At 40.0% G+C, this 26,448-nt stretch overlaps 2 protein-coding genes across 5 annotated transcripts in view; one reads left to right on the top strand and one right to left on the bottom strand.

Annotated features, from left to right (window-relative positions):
• Nucleotides 1-16,546, bottom strand: part of mettl8 (methyltransferase 8, methylcytidine) — a 35,648-nt gene extending 19,102 nt beyond the window's left edge. The window contains exon 1 of the mRNA XM_061880049.1: nt 16,445-16,546. The gene's annotated coding sequence lies outside the window, so the exon portion shown is untranslated. The remainder of the gene's footprint in view (nt 1-16,444) is intronic.
• dcaf17 (ddb1 and cul4 associated factor 17) overlaps nt 1-26,448 on the top strand; it is a 37,967-nt gene that overhangs the window by 6,897 nt on the left and 4,622 nt on the right. For 2 of the 4 annotated variants that reach the window (XM_061880045.1, XM_061880046.1), the window contains exons 4-14: nt 3,289-3,379; nt 3,470-3,606; nt 3,695-3,773; nt 10,111-10,200; nt 10,281-10,385; nt 12,033-12,135; nt 15,603-15,745; nt 18,571-18,680; nt 22,023-22,098; nt 22,225-22,308; nt 26,274-26,429. In XM_061880045.1, the coding sequence (XP_061736029.1) occupies nt 3,289-3,379; nt 3,470-3,606; nt 3,695-3,773; nt 10,111-10,200; nt 10,281-10,385; nt 12,033-12,135; nt 15,603-15,745; nt 18,571-18,680; nt 22,023-22,098; nt 22,225-22,308; nt 26,274-26,429 (1,174 nt within the window). The other 2 variants (XM_061880047.1, XR_009802997.1) reach the window with 2 other exon arrangements.

Below are 26,448 nucleotides of genomic sequence, written 5' to 3'. Positions count from 1 at the left end.
TTATATTATGCTTCTTCCTAACAATGTCCTTCACACTCACTTACTTACAGTACTTCCTTTCAATTCTTGGAAAAAACTAAATTATGTCAATCTCTAGGGCAATGCCAGCGGGTAAGATTAGATGTTTTGGGGCGGATCTTATGGGGTTCACTTCACTGGGGCATTTGCTACGCCAACTGATGGCTCGGATGCTTGTAACAAACATTTTTGCTTTAAAAACATTCTTAAGTTGAGGTACAACTGTATTTGTGATTGTGAGGTACCACTGTATTCATGATTGCAAATTACAAAACCCAAAACCAGCAAAGTTGGCATCGTAAATACAAACCCCGTTTCCATTTGAGTTGGGAAATTGTGTTAGATGTAAATATAAACGGAATACAATGATTTGCAAATCCTTTTCAACCCATATTCAGTTGAATATGTTTCAAAGACAACATATTTGATGTTCAAACTCATAAACTTAAATTTTTTTTTGCAAATGATAATGAACTTAGAATGTCATGGCTGCAACATGTGCCAAAGTAGTTGGGAAAGGGCATGTTCACCACTGTGTTACATCACCTTTTCTTTTAACAACACTCAATAAAAGTTTGGGAACTGAGGAAACTAATTGTTGAAGCTTTGAAAGTGGAATTCTTTCCCATTCTTGTTTTATGTAGAGCTTCAGTCCTTCAACAGTCCGGGGTCTCCGCTGTCGTATTTTACGCTTCATAATGCGCCACACATTTTCCATGGGAGACAGGTCTGGACTGCAGGCGGGCCAGGAAAGTACCTGCACTCTTTTTTTACGAAGCCACGCTGTTGTAACACGTGCTGAATGTGGCTTGGCATTGTCTTGCTGAAATAAGCAGGGGCGTCCATGAAAAAGACGGCGCTTAGATGGCAGCATATGTTGTTCCAAAACCTGTATGTACCTTTCAGCATTAATGGTGCCTTCACAGATGTGTAAGTTACCCATGCCTTGGGCACTAATGCACCCCCATACCATCACACATGCTGGCTTTTCAACTTTGCTTCGATAACAGTCTGGATGGTTCGCTTCCCCTTTGGTCCGGATGACACAATGTCAAATATTTCCAAAAACAATTTGAAATGTGGACTCGTCAGACCACAGAACACTTTTACAGTTTGCATCAGTCCATCTTAGATGATCTCGGGCCCAGAGAAGCCGGCGGCGTTTTTGGATGTTAATAAATATCTTTTGCTTTGCATAGTAGAGCTTTAACTTGCACTTACAGATGTAGTGACAAACTGTATTTAGTGACAGTGGTTTTCTGAAGTGTTCCTGAGCCCATGTGGTGATATCTTTTAGAGATTGATGTCTGTTTTTGATACAGTGCCGTCTGAAGGATCGAAGGTCACGGTCATTCAATGTTGGTTTCCGGCCATGCCGCTTACGTGGTGTGATTTCTCCAGATTCTCTGAACCTTTTGATGATATTATGGAGCGTAGATGTTGAAATCCCTAAATTTCTTGCAATTGCACTTTGAGAAAGGTTGTTTTTAAACTGTTTGACTATTTGCTCACGCAGTTGTGGACAAAGGGGTGTACCTCGCCCCATCCTTTCTTGTGAAAGACTGAGCATTTTTTGGGAAGCTGTTTTTATACCCAATCATGGCACCTAGCTGTTCCCAATTAGCCTGCACACCTGTGGGATGTTCCAAATAAGTGTTTGATGAGCATTCCTCAACTTTATCAGTATTTATTGCTACCTTTCCCAACTTCTTTGTCACGTGTTGCTGGCATCAAAATCTAAAGTTAATGATTATTTGCAAAAAAAATTAAGTTTATCAGTTTGAACATCAAATATGTTGTCTTTGTAGCATATTCAACTGAATATGGGTTGAAAAGGATTTGCAAATCATTGTATTCTGTTTATATTTACATCTAACACAATTTCCCAACTCCTATGGAAATGAAGTTTGTAAAAAGAGAATACAATGATTTGCAAATCCTTCTCAACTTATATTCATTTAAATAGACTGCAAAGACAAGATATTTAACGTTTGAACTGGAAAACTTTATTTTTTGCAAATATTAGCTCATTTGGAATTTGATGCCTGCAACGTTTTTCAAAAAAGCTGGCAGAAGTGGCAAAAAAGACTGATAAAAGTTGTCAAACACTTATTTGGAACATCCCACAGGTGTGCAGGCTAATTGGGAACAGGTGGGTGCCATGATTGGCTATAAAATCAGCTTCCATGAAATGCTCACTCTTTGACAAACAAGGATGGGGCAAGGGTCACCACTTTGTCAGCAAATGTGTGAGCAAATTGTCAACAAATTAAGAACAACATTTCTCAACCAGCTATTGCAAGGAATTTAGGGATATCACCATCTAAGGCAGGGGTAGGGAACCTATGGCTCTAGAGCCAGATGTGGCTCTTTTGATGACTGCATCTGGCTCCCAGATAAATCTTAGCTGACATTGCTTAACACGATAAGTAATGAATAATTTTGCTGGTAATCACAGTGTTAGAAATAATGTTCAAATTATAAAACATTCTCATGCATTTGAATCCAACCATTCGTTTTCTTTCGCACCTGTTCAAGATGTGGCATTAATGGTATGAAGTACTATACTTATTATTGGTTAACTTTAGAATAACAATGTTAATAAAAAGAATAAGTGATACTTTAAAAATGTTGGTCTTAAAAATGCACGCATTTAGTTGTATTCAGTGTTAAAAAATATTATATGGCTCCCATAGAAATACATTTTGAAATATTTGGCTTTCATTGCTCTCTCAGCCAAAAAGGTTCCCGGCCCCTGATCTAAAGTCTGTAATATCATCAAAAGGTTCAGAGAATCTGGAGAAATCATTGCAAGGCCGAAAACCAACATTGAATTCCCGTGACCTTTAAACCCTCATGTGGTACTGCATAAAAACAGACATCAGTGTGTAAAGGATATCACCACATGGGCTCAGGAACACTTCAGAAAATCACTGCCAGTAACTACAGTTGGTCGCTACATCTGTAAGTGCAAGTTAAAACTCTACTATGCAAAGCCAAAGCCATTTGTCAACAACACCCAGAAACGTGGCCGGCTTCGCTGGGCCCAAGCTCAAAACAAAAATTAAGTTTCTCAGTTCAAACATTAAATATCTTGTCTTTGCAGTCTATTCAATTGAATATAAGTTGAAAAGGTTTTGCAAATCATTGTATTCTCTTTTTATTTACAAATTACACAAAGTGACAACTTCACTGCATTTGGGGTTTGTATTTTATATTGATCACACAATGCTAAAACAGGATTATAACTTGATGTGATGCACTTTTCAGTGTTCATTCCGAGCCGCACCTTCTCTACAATTTGCCCAAACGATGTGAAACCGCAAAATTTCAAGATGCCTTGCTGCTTCAGTGCCCACTTGTAAGTGCCAACATCGTCACTTATATGCTTTTATGTTGAGGGTACACTAAAGTGTGGCTAACAGTGAGCTTTCATTTCTGTTGTTGGCAGGAAAACACATTGGCATCTCCTTCTGATCAGAAGTCCAGCCTCCTAGTTTTGAACGATAATAATTGGTTGTATCGCTTATCGGATGCAACAGGACAGGAGCTGGAGAGAGTTTTCCTGTCTTCAAAACACCGGTTTAAGTAAGTAGGAATTATTAATATCCTGGTGGCAGTATATTTAAATAATAATGTGGCTGTTTTTTTAATACACATTATGAATATTATTTAGGTACCTAAGCTGGGATGTTTCACAGGAGATTTTCTATGTTAAATCTGTTCAAATCAAAGACAACACTTGGCCACGACAGGTAAGATTCAATGCATGCTAGGTTGTTTCAAATACTTAAAAAAAGGTCGGGAGAATCCAAAGTGTAGCCCGGAATTTGTTTTTTAAAGGCCTACTGAAAGCCACTACTATCGACCACGCAGTCTGATAGTTTGTGTATCAATGATGAAATATTAACACTGCAACACATGCCAATACGGCCGCTTTAGTTTACTAAATTGCAATTTTAAATTTTGCGCGGAAGTATCATGCTAAAACGTCGCGGTATGATGACACGTGCGCGTGACGTCACGCATTGTAGAGGACATTTTGTTCCAGCAGCGTTCACAGCTATAAGTTGTCTCTTTTCATCACATAATTCCACAGTATTCTGGACATCTGTGTTGCTGAATCTTTTGCAATTTGTTCAATTATTAATGAAGACGTCAAAGAAGAAAGATGTAGGTGGGAAGCGGTGTATTGCGGCCGCCTATAGCAACACAAACACAGCCGGTGTTTCCTTGTTTACATTCTCTAAAGATGACGGTGAAGCTTTACAATGGAACAGAGCGGTCAAGCGAACATGGTTCCCTACCACATGTCAACCGGCAGTGAGAAAATGGTGGTAATAAGTCGTCTCTTACCGTAGACATGAGCGGAGAGCTTGCGTCATTCCTCCTGCAGCTGCGGACTCTCTTTCCTCCTCCCACCGCCCGCCCCCGACCGTCGGATGCTTACATTGTGAAGGATGGAGAAAAAAAAAATCTCAGCCCGGCTGTTTTCGCCTCATCGAGAAACGTGGCTTCCCTCTGAGACACTGGCGGTCACCACACCCGTGGCCACACCCCTCCGACTTTCAGGTTGTACAGGTACGACCATATAATCTCACTAAATACTAGTAACACAATAAGCTGATAAGGGATCTTCCAGAATTATCACAGTAAATTTGTCTAATAACATCTGAATCGCTCTGCCGTCTAGTTTTTTTTTTTTTTCTAGTCCTTCACTCTCACTTTCCTCATCCACGAATCTTTCATCCTCGCTCAAATTAAGGTGGAATACGTTGCTTTCTCGTTCCGAATCGCTCTCGCTGCTGGTGGCCATGATTGTAAACAATGTTCAGATGTGAGGAGCTCCACAACCCGTGACGTCACGCGCACATCGTCTGCTACTTCCGGTACAGGCACGGCTTTTTTACTAGCGACCAAAAGTTGCGAACTTTATCGTGCATGTTCTCTACTAAATCCTTTCAGCAAAAATATGGCAATATGGCCAAATGATCAAGTATGACACATAGAATGGACCTGCTATCCCCGTTTAAATAAGAAAACCTCATTTCAGTAGGCCTTTAATGTTTGATGATTTCCGTGTGGCCTATAATGACATGTATACCATTTTATTTGAACAGATATATTTTTGTTAATGTGTGCTTAAATCACCAAAATGATTCTCGAGTGTGGCCGCCGCTGCCGCTCACTGCTCCCCTCACCTCCCAGGGGGCAGAACAAGGGGATAGGTTTAAATGCAGAGGGTCATTTCACCACACCTGGTGTGTGTGTGACTATCACTGGTACTTTAACTTTCAACTTTAACTTGAAGCTATTAAAAAAGTGTTAGATGGTGGAATGATAACATCAGTAAATAATAATAATAATAGAAATGAATACAATAGCTCAAAATGGATTGGATATTTCATGAATTTTTTTGTTACCTATAACTCAAAACTGAGATGTTAATGTTTATTTCAGAGAGTTTAGCATATATTGATAGACCTGCATTGTATTGGTTTTAGTATCTTAAAAGCGGACCTATGATGATTTTAATATACCTTAAACACACTTCCTTTTGAAGTGAATTATATTTATATAGCGCTTTTTCTCTAGTGACTCAAAGCGCTTTTAAATAGTGAAAGCCAATATCTAAGTTATTTAAAGCAGTGTGGGTGGCACTGGGAGCAGGTGGGTAAAGTGTCCTGCCCAAGGACACAACGGCAGTGACTACGATGGCGGAAGCGGGGATCGAATGTGGAATCCTCAAGTTGCTGGCACGGCCGCTCTACCAACCGAGCTATACTGTAGGTCTAGATCAGTGTTTTTCAACCTTTTTTGAGCCAATTTGGGAAATTGTGTTGGATGTAAATATAAACGGAATACAATGATTTGCAAATCCTTTTCAACCCATATTCAGTTGAATATGCTACAAAGACAACATATTTGATGTTCAAACTGATAAACATTTTTTTTTGCAAATCATTAACTTTAGAATTTGATGCCAGCAACACGTGACAAAAAAGTTGGGAAAGGTGGCAATAAATACTGATAAAGTATAGGAATGCTCATCAAACACTTATTTGGAACATCCCACAGGTGTGCAGGCTAATTGGGAACAGGTGGGTGCCATGATTGGCTATAAAAGCAGCTTCCAAGAAATGCTAAGTAATTCACAAACAAGGATGGGGTGAGGGTCACCACTTTGTAAGCAAATCGTCAAACAGTTTTAGAACAACATTTCTCAACGAGCTATTACAAGGAATTTAGGGATTTTACCATCTATGGTCCGTAAAATCATCAAAAAGTTCTGAGAATCTGGAGAAATCACTGCACGTAAGCAATGATATTGCAGATTTTTGATCCCTCAGGCGGTACTGCCTCAAAAACCAACATCAGTGTGTAAAGGATATCACCATATGGGCTCAGAAACCAAATGTCAGTAACTACAGTTGGTCGCTACGTCTGTAAGTGCAAGTTAAAACTCTACTATGCAAAGCCAAACCCATTTATCAACAATATCCTGAAACGCCGCCGGCTTTGCTGGGCCCGAGCTCATCTAAGATGGACTGATGCAAAGTGGAAAGGTGTTCTGTGGTCTGACGAGTCCACATTTCAAATTATATTTGGAAACTGTGGACGTGGTGTCCTCCATAACAAAGAGGAAAATAACCATTCGGATTGTTCTAGGCGCAAAGTTCAAAAGCCAGCATGTGTGATGGTATGGGGGTGTATTAGTGCCCAAGGCATGGGTAACTTACACATCTGTGAAGGCACCATTAATGCTGAAAGGTACATACAGGTTTTGGAACAACATATGTTGTCATCCAAGCAACGTTATCATGGACGCCCCTGCTTATTTCAGCAAGACAAGTGTTACAACAGCGTGGCTTTGTAAAAAAAGAGTCCGGGTACTTTCCTGTACCGCCTGCAGTCCAGACAAGTGTCCCATGGAAAATGTGTGGCGCATTATGAAGCGTAAAATACGACAGCGGAGACCCCGGACTGTTGAAGGACTGAAGCTCTACATAAAACAAGAATGGGAAAGAATTCCACTTTTAAAGCTTCAACAATTAGTTTCCTCAGTTCCCAATCGTTTATTGAGTGTTGTTAAAAGAAAAGTTGATGTAACACAGTGGCGAACATGCCCTTTCCCAACTACTTTGGCACATGTTGCAGCCATGAAATTCTAAGTTAATTATTATTTGCAAAAAAAATTAAAAGTTTATGAGTTTGAACATCAAATATCTTGTCTTTGTATTGCATTCAATTGATTATTGTCAGGCTTGGACTGTGGATGTTTGTGCTTCCTGAGATGCAAGGATGATGTGGGACTAGTCAGGCATGAATGGAAGTAGTGAAGTGAAGTGAATTATATTTATATAGCGCTTTTCTCTAGTGACTCAAAGCGCTTTACATAGTGAAACCCAATATCTAAGTTACATTTAAACCAGTGTGGGTGGCACTGGGAGCAGGTGGGTAAAGTGTCTTGCCCAAGGACACAACGGCAGTGACTAGGATGGCGGAAGCGGGAATCGAACCTGCAACCCCGGCCACTCTACCAACCGAGCTATGCCGCCCCACATGTACATGTATGTGTATATGTATAGAGTACATGATATTTATTAAATAAACAAACAAACTACAAAAAGGCAAACCAAGGACGCGCTCTGTGGCGGATAAAAATCTATACTATACTTAAAACAAAACAGCACAATGGCATGACTATATACAAACAAATCAAAACTAGCACGATGGCATAAATACAAAAACTTACACGGCATGGAACTGTGGACGAGGAACTGAAGGTTTGAACAGCATGGGTAGGGTGCGTGCGAGTGTGAGAAGATCCCAGAATGATGAACAGAAAGAAAATTACTTAAATACTGGCTGTGATAATCAGGAACAGGTGCGGGACTGAGGGCAGGGGCATGACAAGGTGGGAACTAATACGTTGGCATTGAAACAAACAAAACCAGGAAGTGCAAAACGTGACTGAATGTCCAAAATCAAAAACATAACATGACAAAACTAAACATGATCAATAGGTGTGACAATTATGGGTTGAAAAGGATTTGCAAATCATTGTATTCCGTTTATATTTACATCTAACACAATTTCCCAACTCATATGGAAACAGGGTTTGTAGTTTAGTTCTGCATAGCCTTCCCTAACCTTCAATGCCTTTTCTTAGTGGCACTCAACTTTTGTTTATTTTTGGTTTAAGCATTAGACACCTTTTTACCTGCACGCTGCCTCCCGCTGTTTCCCACATCTACAAAGCAATTAGCTACCTGCCACTTACTGATATGGAAGTGTATAATGTGGTAAGTCTGCCGATCTACAGACAGTACAGACACTCAACAACGGCATATTATTTGCGGATTATAATTACTGGTTTGCAAAAAACATTTTTAACCCAAATAGGTGAAATGACATAATCTCCCACAGCACACCAGACTGTATGTGGTGTGCCGTGGCCCAGTGGTTGAAAAACACTGGTCTACATAACATGTATTGTACAGTATATGCTTTGGTGTGAATATTGCTCCACAGTCATATTAATAAGCCATTTTTCGAGTCTGTCTGCAAAATGTTTGTTTCTGTAAGTGTACCAGATTGCAAATTAAACCACACCCCACTTTCTCCAAAAGTATAATTTATATTTTGTATATGTACAGTAAACTATTTACATGAACAGTACAGGCCAAATGTTTGGACACATTCATGGTGTTTTCTTTATTTCCATGACTATTTACATTGTAGATTGTCACATCAAAACTATGAATGAACATGTGGCTGAATTAACTAAAAACATGTTTTTTTTATTCCAGTTTCTTCAAAATAGCCACCATTTGCTCTCATTACTGCTTTGCACACTGTTGGCATTCTCTCCATGAGTTTCAAGCACACCTGTGAAGTGAAAACCATTCAGTTGACTACCTCTTGAAGCTCATCGAGAGAATGCCATTTTTGTTTCGCTTGATGGTAAAATATGTGGATGGAAAGGGGGTGCGACGTTCATAGGTTGTCAATATTCAGTGTTTTATCCTTCATAGTTAGTATTGTAAATCCTACTGTGGAGAGACGCAGCCGACGGGCCGACAGCGGGCTGACACAGACAGCCCTGGCCAAGATGGAGGCCAGGAGGCGGGTCATGCGGCGGCGAGGAGAGGCGTGACGCACGAGAGCGGCAATTTGAGTCAGGTGCGTACAACACACACCTGCTCACAATCTCTCCATCTGCTGCCGCATGCCCCGCCTCCTGGCCTCCATCTTGGCCAGGGCTGTCTGTGTCAGCCCGCTGTTGGCCCGTCAGCTGCGTCTCTCCACACCTACATTCTTTATTTACATGTACATTCTGGCTGTCTCATTCAGTACAAAAATTGTACAATTCCATTCCGTTTTAAGGCGGTCTGTCATAACGTTTTTAGTATTGAATCAGACATTATTGTGAGGTTTTGTATTAGTGTTCCTAATAATAGGACCCAAGCACACATACTGTACAGCAGATTTTCACGGCTTACATATATATTCTGTATATATATTTTTGTATAAATATATATATGTGCATGTATATGTGTGTTTGTATATATGTATACAAATGTGGTGATATATAATATACATATGTATGTATGTATATATATAAAATAAATAAATGATAAATGGGTTGTACTTGTACAGCGCTTTTCTACCTTGAAGGTACTCAAAGCGCTTTGACACTACTTCCACATTTACCCATTCACACACACACACATTCACACACTGATAGAGGGAGCTGCCATGCAAGGCGCTAACCAGCACCCACCAGGAGCAAGGGTTAAGTGTCTTGCTCAGGACACAACGGACGTGACGAGGTTGTTACTCGGTGGGGATTGAACCAGGGACCCTCGGGTTGCGCACGGCCACTCTTCCACTGCGCCACGCCGTCCCTATGTATATATAAAGATAGATAGATAGATAAATATACAGGCCCCCAGATACATTATTTTTATCTAAATTTGACCCCCCGAGTCAAAATAATTGTCTAGGCCTGATGTAGGCCCTTGTATTAGATTTTTCAAATAGTGCAGATGTATCAGTTGATTCACTAACTTATTCTCATTTGTCCAGGCTGATATCAGGCAAAGCATAGTGGCGCAGCTTGCCATTTTTCAAATTTTCCCCTTGCAAATTGTGGGCGTGATGGAAGTCAACAAACAGGTTTGTGTTTTTATGTTTCCACTGTTTTAATGTATCAGTGGGAGTGGCCAGTTATCAAGATATGATTGTCAATCTTGCAGGTGTTTGGGAGTGGCGTTACCGACGTTGTTCTATCCCAGGGGCTCCTTGTCGTGTCATACAGCAGGGCTGTCAAGTTCTTTAGTTTTGAGCACATTGTGAAAAAAGTGGGTATTTCTTTAGTACACACTCTACAGTAGAGGCCCCTAAAAGCTGGCATTATGTAAACTTGTAATGTCCAATGTATGGCCCTGGAGCCCACGGCTTGTTCTTCGTGGGACATTATAGAAATAACAAAAAACTAGGAGGCAAAAAGGAATAATGTAATGAGAAAAAGCTGACAAGTTGATACTAAAAAGTATTTGTAGAAATAATGGATCCGCCTTTAAATATTTGTGTACAGGAACAATTTTTTTTAGCCGTTACAATATTCAATTTTTTTTAGCCGTTACATCAGGGGTGTCCAAAGTGCAGCCCGGGGGCCATTGGCGGCCCACAAGTCATTTTTTAACGGCCCCACGGCACATTGTAAAAATACTATTTAAAAACAAAAACATAAAAAGTGTTATAAAAGAGCCAACAGGTGAAATGTAACAAGAAAATGTTGCAATGTTGACTCTAATAACACAAAGCTGCCATGCAGGCTGTTTCTTTCTTTAAAAAATAATACTGAATCAAAATCAATGACATTATGAATTATTGACCTATTCAAGGCTCCAATAATGTCACATTAATTATTCCACTTTGAGATATTCTTTGGGGAAAATGCTGCGTATTTTGTGTTTGCTATGTAAAAAAGTAAGCTGTTTTTCCTTTTATTTGTTTTAAAAAGGGCCTAAAACAAACAAAAAATAACCCAACAATTAAACTTATAATCTGAAGTTGATCTGGAGGTTATCGTGTTAAAAGTAAACAGTTAATAAAATGTATCATTTATTTTTAACACTTTAATGAGTAGGTACCTTTTGGATCCCTAATAATTGTTGTGTAACTTGTTTTTAAGTGTCATTGCTAAAAATAAATAATAATGAATAAAATTAATGTTGTTAAGAGTTTTTCTTTTCTTTTCTTTCTTTTCTTTTGTTAGTTTATTTCAAACATGAATATTTACAACACAATACAATACAGACAATACAATATTACCTCACATTTCACAGTTATTGACCTTTTTAAGGCGCCAATTATTATATAATCTCAACTATTCCACTTAAAATTTTTATTTGGTGAAAATATTACATATTTTGTGTTTTTTTCCATAAAAAAACAGGGTTTTCTTTGACAAAAAGAGCATACAACTTAAATCTTTTGATAATGTTATATTGACAGATAGATCTAATGTTGATCTAGAAATATAAACCTTGAATAATAATAAAAATAATACTGAATAATGACACATTTTTTATATTTTTTTGACCAAACCTTTTGAGTGGAGTCCCAAATGTATATTTTTTGTACCTTTATTGTATTGGTTTTTAACATAAAAAATATCAAAATGGCCCCCGCTTGCTTTGATTTTTCAGTGTGCGGCCCTCAGTGGGAAAAGTTTGGACACCCTTGACTTACATCATGCATGCATCATTATGCAAATTAGAAGATGGTGTTACCTTAACACGTTTTTTCTATATTAATGAAAAGCTTTGCCATATCTTTTTTGACTGTACTATAATATAATAATAATAAAAAAATAATGTATTATTAAATTATTAAACTTTCTGTGTACATGTGTGTGTTTATGCAGTATACAGCATATTTTTGTTTACATAAATATATGTGTGTGAGTGTGTTAGTTAAAATACATACTTTGTTTCTTCTAGTACATGAAGGAGAGATTAGCACTTGGAATGGCGAGTACACTTCTCAAAGGCAAAAAAGTGGGAGAATTCCCATTTGGCATTCCTGTAAATATCCAGATTACAGGTAAGTTTATCAGTGTTTGTGTAAAAGATTTAATATAGATTCAAGGTTTTTACCTTTTTTGACTTCGGAGACCACTCAAATCTTGTAACACTGAAGTATTAATATTACTCTTGATTTTAATCATATTCAATAATATACTTAAAGTTTACCAGGTTAACCACCTTGTCAAATGATATGAAGTAACGTGTTAATCACAAATATTATTATTCACACATAAAAACATAGGCTCAGGTAAGGCTGATTAAAAATAAGTACTAACCAAATGTATTGCATACTTTATTAGAAGATACTCATAAATAATGATTATTTTTTTTATTCAATTGTGTTTTGCTAAAATAAATAAACTAAATTAATAATGAACTTAGTTCTTAACTTTCTTTACTCCACTAACTAAAACTTTACTTACTAAAAATGTGCAAATGAAAAAACAGCTTCACCACACAAGTCATAATTTCTAAAGGGGAACTGCACTTTTATGAAAATTTTGTTCATCATTCACAGTCCTTGTGTAAGACAAGCATCCATCCAATTTTACCGCTTGTCTCTTTCTCTGTCATTTGGCAGCTGGAGCCTATCCCAGCTGCAAGGGTATACCCATATGTTTTTCTGTTTTTATGCATTCTAACTTGTAAATAAGTTAGCTAAAGTCAGATAACAATAGGGCTAATGAGATTTGCTCTATACTGCCTGTAAAGCACTCTAAAAACATCCAAAAACCTCCATCATCGCTTTGTGTACATGCTGTAAGTACAGCTGTTCAGGTCCGACATCCTACCAGCTCCTTTATTATAGGGCACTTATGTTCCAATTTTGCACACATTTCCATTCAGTTAATAAATGTCATGGGAATTAATTTAATTTAACGGTTCCTTATTACAAATGCACTGTTTTTTAAAGTTGCAAGGGATTAACGCTTATTTATAAAACAAAAGAAATGGAAAACTAAAGATGCATCAATAATATATTTTTAATCGAATCATAACTCCTTAATATTTGCACCTGGCTCGCTGACAACAAGCTTTGGTAAAACGGATTCCATCCTATTTGGGTCCCATATCAACCTTCTGAAAGTCAGTGACTTCACTATAAAAGTGGGTGACACTATTATCACCAGGAAAGATGAGATCACCTACCTAGGTTCCATTCTAGAGGCTAATCTTTCCTGTGATAAAATGGCAACCAAGGTAATCAAAAAGGTCAACCAAAGAACAAGATTCCTCTACAGAATCTCCTCTCTGGTGAACAAAAGCACCTTGAAGATTCTAGCGGGAACTCTCATTCAACCCTTTTTCCATTACACTTGCACCTCCTGGTACCCCAGCACCTCCAAAACCCTCAAATCTAGACTCCAAACATCCCAGAATAAGCTAGTCCGGTTACTTTTAGACCTCCACCCCAGATCACACCTCAATCCAACCCACTTCTCCAAAGTGGGCTGGCTCAGGGTGGAGGACAGAGTAAAACAACTTGCACTGAGCCTAGTCTATAAAATCCGCTACACCTCCCTGATACCCAAGTACATGTCAAACTACTTCCGCCATAACCACAACACCAGGGGGAGCTCAAAAAACCAGGTTAAACCCAGATTCCGATCTAAGAAAGGTTTTAACTCATTCTCCTTCTATGCCACATCAATGTGGAATACACTCCCAACAGGTGTAAAAGTAAGTGCATCTCTATCCTCCTTCAAAAGCGCTCTAAAACAACACCTCCAGGCAACTTCATCACTTTACTAATACCCTCCTCCATTCACATCCCATCTCCCCGGATTATAAATAACCAAATGTAAATAATGAAATGTACTTCTAATGTATATACTTGTTCTTCTGCTATGTGAACTCACTATGTTCTCTGCTGGCTGTACATATCCTACTAAGTCACACCTACACTGTTTCAATGTCCATTTCTCTGTTGATGCAATTGTTGATGACTGAAGTACTGATATCAACCAAAGCTCTTCATCCCACCCCCCAGATTGTAAATAATGTAAATAATTCAATGTATATACTATGATGATTGACCTGTGTGATGACTGTATTATGCTGATAGTATATATTTGTACCATGAATTGATTAACGTGGACCCCGACTTAAACAAGTTGAAAAACTTATTGGAGTGTTCAATTGTACGGAATATGTACTGTACTGTGCAATCTACTAATAAAAGTATCAATCAATCAATCAATCAATCAATCAATCAATCAAAGCTTCTAAATTGTAATCGAATCGTGAGGTGCCCAATGATTTCCACCTGTAGATCCAGCACATTGTAGGGTAGTTGATACAGAGCAGTGCCACAGCCACCCTACTCACTGTACCTTGCACATTAGAGTCAAAGCATTTGAATATCTTCATGCACAATAGCGTTGTACTTTCAGGAGCAGTTTATTTCAAAACAACACTCTATACAAGATGTATAAGTGCTCCATCTTTCTATCAGTTAGGGCAGGGGTCGGGAACCTTTTTGGCTGAGAGAACCATGAAAGCCAAATATTTCAAAATGTATTTCCGTGAGAGCCATATCATATTTTTTAACACTGAATACAACTAAATGTGTGCATTTTTGAGTAAGACCAACATTTTTAGAGTAATAAGTATTTTATTCTTTTTAATAACATTGTTATTCTGAAGCTAACCAATAATAAATAAAATGTCATTTCTGTTGATCATGTTTTTGTTTGGCCATGTGCTGTTTGTCCTTTGGACTCTCAAGTTCCTGTTTTTTTCCACTCCCTTGTCTAGTTTCCCTGGTTACTCATTTTGTCCACCTGTCTCTGGTGGACAAAATGCCCGCTCACCTGCTTCCCAAACTCTAATCAGAGGCAGTATTTAAGCTTGTCTTTGCCAGTCAGTCACCCTGGCGTCAATGTGATCTTTTCTTGCTCTGTGCTGACTTGTTTCATGCCTTGCCATAGTTTCGTGCTTCATGCCATGCCAAGTAAGTTTTGCTTGATTTATGTTCATAGTCTGTTTATGCGTTAGCTTTGTTCCTTAGCACAAGTTGTGCCTCCACTGTGAGCGATTTTTGTTTGTATCTTTTTTTAGTTTAAATTAAATCACGTTTTGTCCTAAATGCCATGTCCCGAGTAGTCCGTCTGCCTTCCTGGAGGAACGACCCTGCAGCAAGCTGCGACCTCCCCCCATCGTGACATAAAATACTTCTTACCATTAATGCGACTCCTTGAACAGGTGCGGTAGAAAACGGATGGATGGATTTAAATGCATGAGAATTTTTTATATTTTGCACGTTATATTTATCGCTGTGATTACCAGCGAAATTATTAATAACTATCGTGTTAAGCAATGTCAGCTAAGATTTATCTGAGAGCCAGATGCAGTCATCAAAAGAGCCACATCTGGCTCTAGAGCCATAGGTTCCCTACCCCTGGGTTAGGGTGTCATTGGTCTGAAAACCATTAAAGCTCTAGAATCCTATACAGATTTGTTTCTGTGATTCTTTTTTTGCAGAGCAACCTCCTGTGCTCTTTGAAGTGCCCTGCTCAAATACAGGTCTGCAGATTGGAGGGTTCCCTTGGCACTATATTCACACACCACCACAGAAGCGTCACCACGGGACTCACCACATTTGCTCACTCAGAGACAGGACTATGGTATGAACAAAATTGCTAAGAATCTTTGGACATATGTCTGTTGAAGTGTTGGGGGGTTTGCCAAATGTGGTCAGCACTACTTGTTAGTGCGGTTAGGGCACAGCTGTTTGTGACAGTCCTTTTATTCTTCTGTTAAAAGCTTCTTGTGTTCTTCTGTACTTCTCTCAATTTGACCTTGTGAGTAGTCCATGCAAGACCTTCATGTGCAGTTTCACTCTTAAAGGGGAACATTATCAGCAGACCTATGTAAGCGTCAATATATACCTTGATGTCGCAGAAAAAAGACCATATATTTTTTTAACCGATTTCCGAACTCTAAATGGGTGAATTTTGGCGAATTAAACGCCTTTCTGTTTATCGCTCTCTCAGCGACGACGTCAGAACGTGACGTCACATCGGTCGTCAACGCCATGTTTCCCTACCACATCGAGTCAAATCAGCTCTGTTATTTTCCGTTTTTTCGACTGTTTGCCGGTACCTTGGAGACATCATGCCTCGTTGGTGTGTTGTCGGAGGGTGTAACAACACGATCATGGACGGATCCAAGTTGATTTACGTAGAATGTGCATCGATTAGCACGGCATGCTAATCGATGCTAACATGCTATTTAGGCTAGCTGTGTGCATTATGCCTCATTTGTAGCTATATTTACATCCAGCCTTTCCCTCCATCCACATTTAATGGCAAAAAAACACTTACCAATCGACGGATTTAAGTTGCTCCAGTGCAGCATCGCGTGGACATCGGGGGCGGTACCTCTGGATTGGCACACCGGGGTGGTGGTTCCTCTCTTTAAGAAGGAGGACCGGAGGGTGTGTTTCAACTATGGTGGGATCACACTCCTCAGTCTTCCCGGTAAGGTTTATTCAGGTGTACTGGAGAGGAGGCTACGCCGGATAGTCGATCCTCGGATTCAGGAGGAACAGTGTGGTTTTCGTCCTGGTCGTGGAACTGTGGACCAGCTCTATACTCTCCGCAGGGTTCTTGAGGGTGCATGGGAGTTTGCCCAACCAGTCTACATGTGCTTTGGGGACTTGGAGAAGGCATTGGACCGTGTCCCTCTGGAAGTCCTGTGGGGAGTGCTCAGAGAGTATGGGGTATCGGACTGTCTGATTGTGGCGGTCCGCTCCCTGTATGATCAGTGTCAGAGCTTGGTCCGCATTGCTGGCAGTAAGTCGGACACGTTTCCAGTGAGAGTTGGACTCCGCCAAGGCTGTCCTTTGTCACCCATTCTGTTCATAACTTTTATGGACAGAATTTCTAGGCGCAGTCAAGGCGTTGAGGGGTTCCGGTTTGGTGGCTGCAGGATTAGGTCTCTGCTTTTTGCAGATGATGTGGTCCTGATGGCTTCATCTGACCGGGATCTTCAGCTCTTACTGGATCGGTTTGCAGCAGAGTGTGAAGCGACCAGAATGAGAATCAGCACCTCAAAGTCCGAGTCCATGGTTCTCGCCTTGAAAAGGGTGGAATGCCATCTCCGGGTTGGGGAGGAGACCCTGCCCCAAGTGGAGGAGTTCAAGTACCTAGGAGTCTTGTCCACGAGTGAGGGAAGAGTGGATCGTGAGATCGACAGGCGGATCGGTGCGGCGTCTTCTGTAATGCGGACATTGTACCGATCCGTTGTGGTGAAGAAGGAGCTGAGCCGGAAGGCAAAGCTCTCAATTTACCGGTCGATCTACGTTCCCATCCTCACCTATGGTCATGAGCTTTGGGTCATGACCGAAAGGATAAGATCACGGGTACAAGCGGCCCAAATGAGTTTCCTCCGCCGTGTGGCGGGTCTCTCCCTTAGAGATAGGGTGAGAAGCTCTGCCATCCGGGAGGAACTCAAAGTAAAGCCGCTGCTCCTCCACATGGAGAGGAGCCTGATGAGGTGGTTCGGGCATCTGGTCAGGATGCCACCCGAACGCCTCCCTAGGGAGGTGTTTAGGGCACGTCCAACCGGTAGGAGGCCACGGGGAAGAACCAGGACACATTGGGAAGAGTATGTCTCCCGGCTGGCCTGGGAACGCCTCGGGATCCCCCGGGAAGAGCTAGACGAAGTGGCTGGGGAGAGGGAAGTCTGGGCTTCCCTACTTAGGCTGCTGCCCCCTTGACCCGACCTCGGATAATCGGAAGAAGACGGATGGATGGACAGTGTCAAAAGATGCGAAAGTCCCTCGTTTGGTTTTTACCGGCGATGCTACGACATAGATGGCAAGAATGTCTGGATATCCTGCGACACTCAAAGCAGATGCATTCTCAACGATAAAGTCAACTGAATCACAAAGGTGAGTGTCGTTGTTATTGACTTATTGATCCAGTGTCAATGAGAAAGTCCTGATCGGTTGGTCTGACCATTTTACCGGCGATGCTAACGCAGAATAGTGTTAGCATGGCCGAATGGCGTCAATAGCTATTTGCTCAATAGCTTCAGTTTCTTCTTCAATTTCGGTTTTGGTATCTGCCTCCATACTCCAACCATCTGTTTCAATACATGCTTAATCTGTTGAATCGCTTAAGCCGCTGAAATCCGAGTCTGAATCCGAGGTAATGTCGCTATATCTTGCTGTGCTAGTCGCCATTGTTTGTATTGGAATCACTATGTGACGTCACAGGAAAATGGACAGTGGCATCGCAAATAGCGAAAATCGAGCACTTTAAAGCTTTTTTTAGGGATAAAATAAAATAAGCCACTGGGAACTGATTTTTATTGGTTTCAAGCCTTCTGAAATTGTGATGATGTTTCCCTTTAACATGCAAATGTCAACTATTTTTATGTGCAATTCATGTTTTCAAATTTCCCCAACTCAAAGGTTTTCCAATCTTTTTTTTAATGAATTTAGGCCACTAATGGAATCCAGAATATGAACTGTTGTTCTTTAGAGAGCGATGTGATTTTCTTCCATCCTGACGACTCAGGAAGAATTATTCATAAGGGGCCCAGCACTATAAAGTGAGTAACACAAAATAGTATTATGAACACCTGGACAATCTAATGCGATCTATTTATTTGTGAATGTTGTAATCACGGTTGTCGTTTTCCTAGCATAATAGTGAAACGCTGCCGTGTCTCTTGTTTACAGCCAATTGAGGATTTACATGATAGTTTGAACCAGAGGCGTCACTAGCAAGACTCAGAAATTATGTATTATTGTAATCTGTTTTAACAAATCCCGTTTCCATATGAGTTGGGAAATTGTGTAAGTAAATAAAAACTGAATACAATGATTTGCAAATCCCTTTCAACCCATATTCAATTGAATGCACACAAAGACAAGATATTTGATGTTCAAACTCATCAACTTTATTATTTTTTTGCAAATCATTAATTCCATGGCTGCAACACGTGCTTAAGTAGTTGGGAAAGGGCATGTTCACCTTTTATCACCTTTTATTTTAACAACCCTCAATAAACATTTGGGAACTGAGGAAACTAATTGTTGAAGCTTTGAAAGTGGAATTATTTCCCATTCTTGTTTTATGTAGAGCTTCAGTCCTTCAACAGTCCGGGGCCTCCGCTGTCGTATTTTACGCTTCATAATGCGCCAAACATTTTCAATGGGAGACATGTCTGGACTGCAGGCAGGCCAGGAAAGTACCCGCACTCTTTTTTTACAAAGCCACGCTTTTATAACGTGCTGAATGTGGCTTGGCATTGTCTTGCTGAAAAAGACGGCGCTTAGATGGCAGCATATGTTGTTCCAAAGCCTGTATGTACCTTTCAGCATTAATGGTGCCTTCACAGATGTGTAAATTACCCATGCCTTGGGCACTAATGCACCCCCATACCATCACACATGCTGGCTTTTGAACTTTGCTTCGATAACCGTCTCGATGGTTCGCTTCCCCTTTGGTCCGGATGACACAATGTCGAATATTTCCAAAATCAATTTGAAATGTGGACTCGTCAGACCACAGAACACTTTTCCACTTACCATCAGTCCATCTTAGATGATCTCGAGCCCAGAGAAGCCGGCGGCGTTTCTGGATGTTGTTGATAAATGGCTTTCGCTTTGCATAGTCGAGCTTTAACTTGCACTTACAGATGTAGCGGCAAATTGTATCTAGTGACAGTGGTTTTCTGAAGTGTTCCTGAGCCCATGTGGTGATATCCTTTAGAGATTGATGTCGGTTTTAGATACAGTGCCATTCTGAAGGACCGAAGGTTACCGTCATTCAATGTTGGTTTCCGGCCATGCCGCTTACGTGGAGTGATTTCTCCAGATTCTCTGAACCTTTTGATGATATTATGGAGCGTAGATGTTGAAATCCCTAAATTTATTGCAATTGCACTTTGAGAAACTTTGTTCTTAAACTGTTTGACTATTTGCTCACGCAGTTGTGGACAAAGGGGTGTACCTCGCCCCATCCTTTCTTGTCAAAGACTGAGCATTTTTTGGGAAGCTGTTTTTATAGCCAATCATGGCACCCACCTGTTCCCAATTAGCCTGCACACCTGTGGGATGTTCCAAATAAGTGTTTGATGAGCATTCCTCAACTTTATCAGTATTTATTGCCACCTTTCCCAACTTCTTTGTCACGTGTTGCTGGCATCAAATTCTAAAGTTAATGATTATTTGCAAACAAAAAAAATATTTATGAGTTTGAACATCAAATATGTTGTCTTTGTAGCATATTCAACTGAATATGGCCTGAAAAGGATTTGCAAATCATTGTATTCTGTTTATATTTACATCTAACACAATTTCCCAACTCATATGGAAACGGGGTTTGTAATACAGTACAACAAACACAGATTTGCACAGTAACAGAATAGTGTTAACAGCATTAAAAACAACAGTGATTTGTGTGTTCTTTATACGAACAAACAGCAACAAGAAACTTTTTTCTCTAAAGTCGCCTGTAAAGTTTGAGAGTGGCGGCTTGTTTTTTAACGTGTGGTTGCTTATTTGAGCTTGCTTTTCTGTCCCCTCAACAAAGCATAATTTGATTGCGTCGGTAGGTAGGCACAGTGGTCAGTTAACATGCCTCCCGGTTGACTTGTTACGCCCCCAAACACACACACGTAAATGACACATGTGCAGCTACAGTACGTCAGAGCCCAGACTGACAGAGAAACAACTAATTTAGTTGGGAAAAATTAATATAAATAACATTTAAAATAGACATACAGTACAGGCCAAAGGTTTGAACACACCTCTTCATTTCTCCTCGTTTTCTTTATTTTCATGACTATTTACATTGTAGATTGTCACAGGGTGTACCCCGCCTACCACCCAAATACAGCTGAGAAAGGCTCCAGTGCCCCCACAACCCCGAAAGAGACAAGCAGTAGAAAATTTGATAGATGGATGGATGGATTGTCATATCAAAACTATGAATGAACACATGTAGAGTTATGCACTTAACAAAAAAAGGTGAAATAACTGAAAACATGTCTGTGTTGGCCCTGCGATGGGGTGGCGACTTATCCAGGGTGTACCCCGCCTTCCGCCCGATTGTAGCTGAGATAGGCACCAGCGACCCCAAAGGGAATAAGCGGTAGAAAATGGATGGATGTTTTATATTCTAGTTTCTTCAAAATAGCCACCCTTGGCTCTGATTACTGCTTTGCACACACTTGGCATTCTCTCCATGAGCTTCAAGCACACTTTTCAGGTGACTACCTCTTGAAGTACATCGAGAGAATGCTAAATGCTAGAATATAAAACATGTTTTCAGTTATTTCACCTTTTTTGTTAAGTACATAACTCCACATGTGTTCATTCATAGTTTCGATGTGACAATCTACAATGTAAATAGTCATGGAAATAAATAAAAAAAATGCATTGAATGAGAATGTGTCCAAACTTTTGGCCTGTACTGTACATATACTGTATTTTAAAATGAGAAGAGATAGAGCACTGAAGGACTGCAAAAGACCCCAGGTTGATATGTGTGTCTTAATGTTATCTTTTGTTTGACAGCCTTAAATATTATGGATAAAATAACACCAAATTATTTTGGCTGGCTTCACCCCCGAATTTCACATTTACATTTTAATAAGGTATAGTTTTTATTATGAGTTAAATATGGACAAAATGTGATTAATCGCAATCAAACGTTTTAATTGTATGACGGCCCTAAAACATGTTTTTATTTTTTTATTAAAAAACTAATTATTTAGGCGACCATGTTGGGTTTATATTTCAACAGAGAAAAAAATTTACTTCCACTTGCGATTAAGATTAATTATGAGTTAACTCTTAAGAGAATGTGATTAATAAACTTATTTTGTTATCTTTCTAAAGACAAGACTTTTGCATCGGGTAAATGCAATATTTTTTCCTCCCAGCATTCTAAAAATCCTTGGTGAGTTGTCATCAAAGGTAGTTGAAGATTTCTCGATGGCAACTCGTCGACACAACATTGTAAGTCTTGCACTTTTAAACAGGGGACTGTTAGCTTTTGGGTGACAAATCAAGCATATTTTTGTCACACATGCTGGTTCCTTCATTTAAAAAAAATGTCGTGTTTCTTCTTTACGTCTAATGCAGCCCACTTCACAAGTCACTGTCACCTCCTCGGGGCGCGCAGTGAAGAGACGAATCCAGCAGCTGGATGATGACCCAGATCTGGAGGTATCATTCATGTTTTTCAGTAATAGCTCCTACCCACTCTACAATCCACATGTCCACAGTGTTTGGTAGAAAATGGAAAGATGCATGGATGCTTTATTGTAGAGCTCAAAGTAGACGGACATTAAAGATGGGACTTAAATGCTTCTACTGAGGTAGCATATCTAACTGTTACCGACCGCGAGGGCATTCCAGAGTACTGGAGCCCAAATATAAAATGCTGGATAGCCCACAGACTTTTTTTCGGCTCTTGGAATTACTAATTAGCCAGAATTTTTTGAACACAGATTTCTTGTTGGGACATATGGTACAATACAATCTGCAAAATAGGATGCAGCTAGACCGTGTAGTATTTTATACCTACAGTTGTGATCAAAATTATTCAACCCCCACTCAATTTATTTGTTTTAGCAAGTTGGACATTTATTCAGTATTTTGTTTATAGTCATATCAAATAAAGATGTGTCAAAAAGACAAATGCAACTTAAATTGTAACACTGTATTTTACAAAATACCAAAGAAGACATTTTTCTTAATATCTCATTGACAAAATTATTCAACCCCTTGAAGATCATCACTCTTAGGAACAGAATTTGAATAAGGTCTTTTCAATCAGGTGTTGAAAACACCTGTAGATGTGATTAGAAGCATAACGAGCAACAATTAAACTGATTGAAAAAGACTGTGACGCTCAGCTTCTTGTAGATGGTCAATGGTGTATTTGCAACATGGTGAAGTCCAGGGAGTGGTCAAAGAAGTCAAGAGAGGAGGTCATTTCTCTTCATAAGAAAGGATATGGATATAAGAAAATAGCAATGACATTACACATTCCAAGAGACACAGTTGGGAGCATAATTCGCAAGTTTAAAGCTAAAGGCACAGTGGAAACACTACCTGGGCGTGGTAGAAAGAGGATGCTGTATGCAACTGCTGTCCGGTATTTGAAGCGTACAGTGGTGAAAAAACCCCCGGGTAACAGCTGAGGAAATACCACAGGACATTGCAGAGGGGGGAACGCAGGTTTCGTCCCGGACAATAAGGCGCGCACTACGAGATGAAGGCCTCCATGTTAGAACTCCCATGCGCACCCCACTTCTGACTACCAGGCACAAGAAAAATAGACTCCAGTATGCCAAAAATCATCTGGACTAACCCCAAAGGTTTTGGGAAACAGTTCTATGGAGTGATGAGACAAAACTGGAACTCTGTGGGCCTATGAATCAACGTTATGTCTGGAGGAGAAAAAATGAAGCTTACAAAGAGAAGAACACCTTGCCTACTGTTAAGCATGGTGGGGGGTCAATCTTGCTCTGGGGCTGTTTCTCTGCCTCAGGTACCGGGAATCTCCAGCGCGTTCAAGGCATTATGAATTCTATTTCCTAGCAGGATATATTAGCTGCAAATGTCATGAAGTCAGTGAGGAAGCTGAGGCTTGGGAGACGTTGGACCTTCCAACAGGACAAGGATCCCAAGCATACCTCCAAATCAACATCAGAGTGGTGGCAGAATAAGGGCTGGAAGACTCTGGAGTGTCCTTCACAGTGGCCAGACCTAAATCCTCTAGAAAAGCTGTGGTGGGACTTGAAGAAGGCAGTTGCAGCACACAAGCCCAAGAATATGAATGAACTGGAGGCCTTTGTCCAAGAGGAATGGGCTAAAATACTGTAGATGCTTGCAAGAAGCTTATGTATCACCTTTGAAGGATGTCATTACTGTTCTACTAAGTACTAAAGATGCATGGAACTAGGGGCTTGAATCATTTTGTCAATGACATATTAAGAAAAATGTTATTTTTTGGTATTTTGTAAAATACAGTGTTACAATTGAAGTTGCATTTGTCTATTTGACACATCTTTATTTGATATGACTATAAACAAAATACGGAATAAATGTACAACTTGCTAAAACACCAAAATTGTGTGGGGGTTGAATAATTTTGATCACAACTATAGCACTGATAGTCCTAATATTACGAAAAGCTCCTTAATAAGTTTCCCAGGAAGTAGGTCAAGTAAACATGTGTGTTTTGTCCCATTTAGAAAGTCGCAGGAGTTTCTCTAATGTTATTTCTTCAAAAAGAGACAGATTATGTTGGAGGGCAATATCCGGCATACATTTGTAGAGTGGCCGTGGCAGCAATCAAAAGGGTTACTGGTTCAATCCCCTCCTTCTACCATCCTAGTCACGTCCCTTGTGTCTTTGAGCAAGACACTTCGCCCTTGCTCCTGATGGGTCCTGGTTAGAGCCTTGCATGGCAGCTCCCTCCATCAGTGTGTGAATGTGTGTGTGTGAATGGGTGAATGTGGAAATAGTGTCAAAGCGCTTTGAGTTCCTTAAAAAGGTAGAAAAGCGCTATACAGGTACAAACCCCATTTCCATATGAGTTGGGAAATTGTATTAGATGTTAACAAGTTTCCCAGGAAGTAGGTCAATTAAACATGTGTGTTTTGTCTCATTTTGAAAGTCGCAGGAGTTTCTCTAATGTTATTTCTTCAAAAAGAGACAGATTATGTTGGAGGGCAATATCCGGCATACATACATTCGTATCTGCGTTAATAGATCCCAGTTTTAGCTCGGACATGTTCTCTTTAATTTCCTTTCTAATGAGTTTCTTATTAAAGAAATTCATAAAGTCATCAGCCGAATTGGTAATTATAAGGCAATGATCGGACATTACTTTAGTGTACTGGAGTATCATAACTTGCAAGGTGGTGACACGCCGCACAAGAACTTGGTCTATCGTATTATTGTTGCGATGCGTGGGTTCATTTATTATTTATGTAAGACCACAGCTATCAATGATAGTCTGGAGCGCCACACACGGAGGGTTTGATGCGGTACTCATATGGATGTTAAAATCCGACATTATAGTTATATTATCTACATCCCTCACTAGATCAGTGACAAACTGAAAATTCTATGATTAAGTCCGAATAGGGCCCAGGAGGGGTGATAGATAACAGCCAGATAGAGCGGTATTGGTGTGCCAGACATCATATTAAGCACTTAAAATGATTTATAATTATTACTTAGGTTAGGGCTAAGGTTAAGGTTTTCATTGGATATTAGTGCGACCCATCCACCCCTTTTAAGGGGACGGGCAATAAGTGCACTCGTATACTTAGGAGATGCATCGTTAAGCGGGAAAAATTAATCTGGTTTTAGCCAGGTTTTGCTAAGACCAATGACATTAACATTGTTGTCTCTAATGACCTCATTAACTAATAACGTTTTGGGAAGCAATGATCTGATGTTTAAAAAGGCCATATTATAAGTAGTGGGCTGTTTTGAGGATGTTTTGTTGATGGTATCTGTAGTACTGATATTAATAACGCTACGTTTTTTTTGTGTAGTACACCTTAAATAATTTCGATCACATCAAGGAATTGATATGATGGGGATCTTGAGAGTATTTGCTTGGTGCTGCGACAGATTGCCCGCGTCATAATTTGCCACATCAGTAGAATACATGAGGTGGTATAGCTCGGCCGTGCCAAACACTTGAGGGTTCCAGGTTTGATCCCCGCTTCTGCCATCTTAGTCATTACCATTGTGTCCTTGAGCAAGACACTTTACCCACCTGCTCCCAGTGCCACCCACACTGCTTTAAATGGAACTTAGATATTGGGTTTCACTATGTAAACGCGCTTTGAGTCCCTAGAGAAAAGTGCTATATAAAAATAATTAACTTCACATGTTCACCTCCGGCACAGTCACTACAGGAAACACATAATGTGAGTTGTGTATTATTCTACCAGAAATGCTATGTGTGCAGGAACTTTCCAGCCTGGTGCTGGTTACTTCCAGCTTATTTTATACACTAGTTATATTTACATGACGATACATTTATTCTCATGAGAGTTCCTGCTCTGGAACAAATATTTTTAATAGCAAACCTTTCTCCAGCTCGCCGCAGTTTTCCCACCTTGTGCAAACTTTCCCGTGTTCAAGAACAACCACTATTTCAGACTTTCCACATGGTGGAATACGAGGACGAGCTGGACCTTTTAGCCGTGGTGGTCACCAACGGTGCAGACGGGGAAGGAAGAGCTCGGATCCAACTGCATGACAACCAGAGTGGACGTGTATTGAAGACCGTTGACCTGTCAGAAACGTGGGATGAGGTAAGGACTGGAAGAGGCT

The sequence above is a fragment of the Nerophis ophidion genome, linkage group LG19, assembly GCF_033978795.1.
Source record: "Nerophis ophidion isolate RoL-2023_Sa linkage group LG19, RoL_Noph_v1.0, whole genome shotgun sequence".
In the NCBI taxonomy this organism is placed as follows: domain Eukaryota; kingdom Metazoa; phylum Chordata; class Actinopteri; order Syngnathiformes; family Syngnathidae; genus Nerophis; species Nerophis ophidion.
This window is presented reverse-complemented; position numbering and strand designations above follow the sequence as displayed.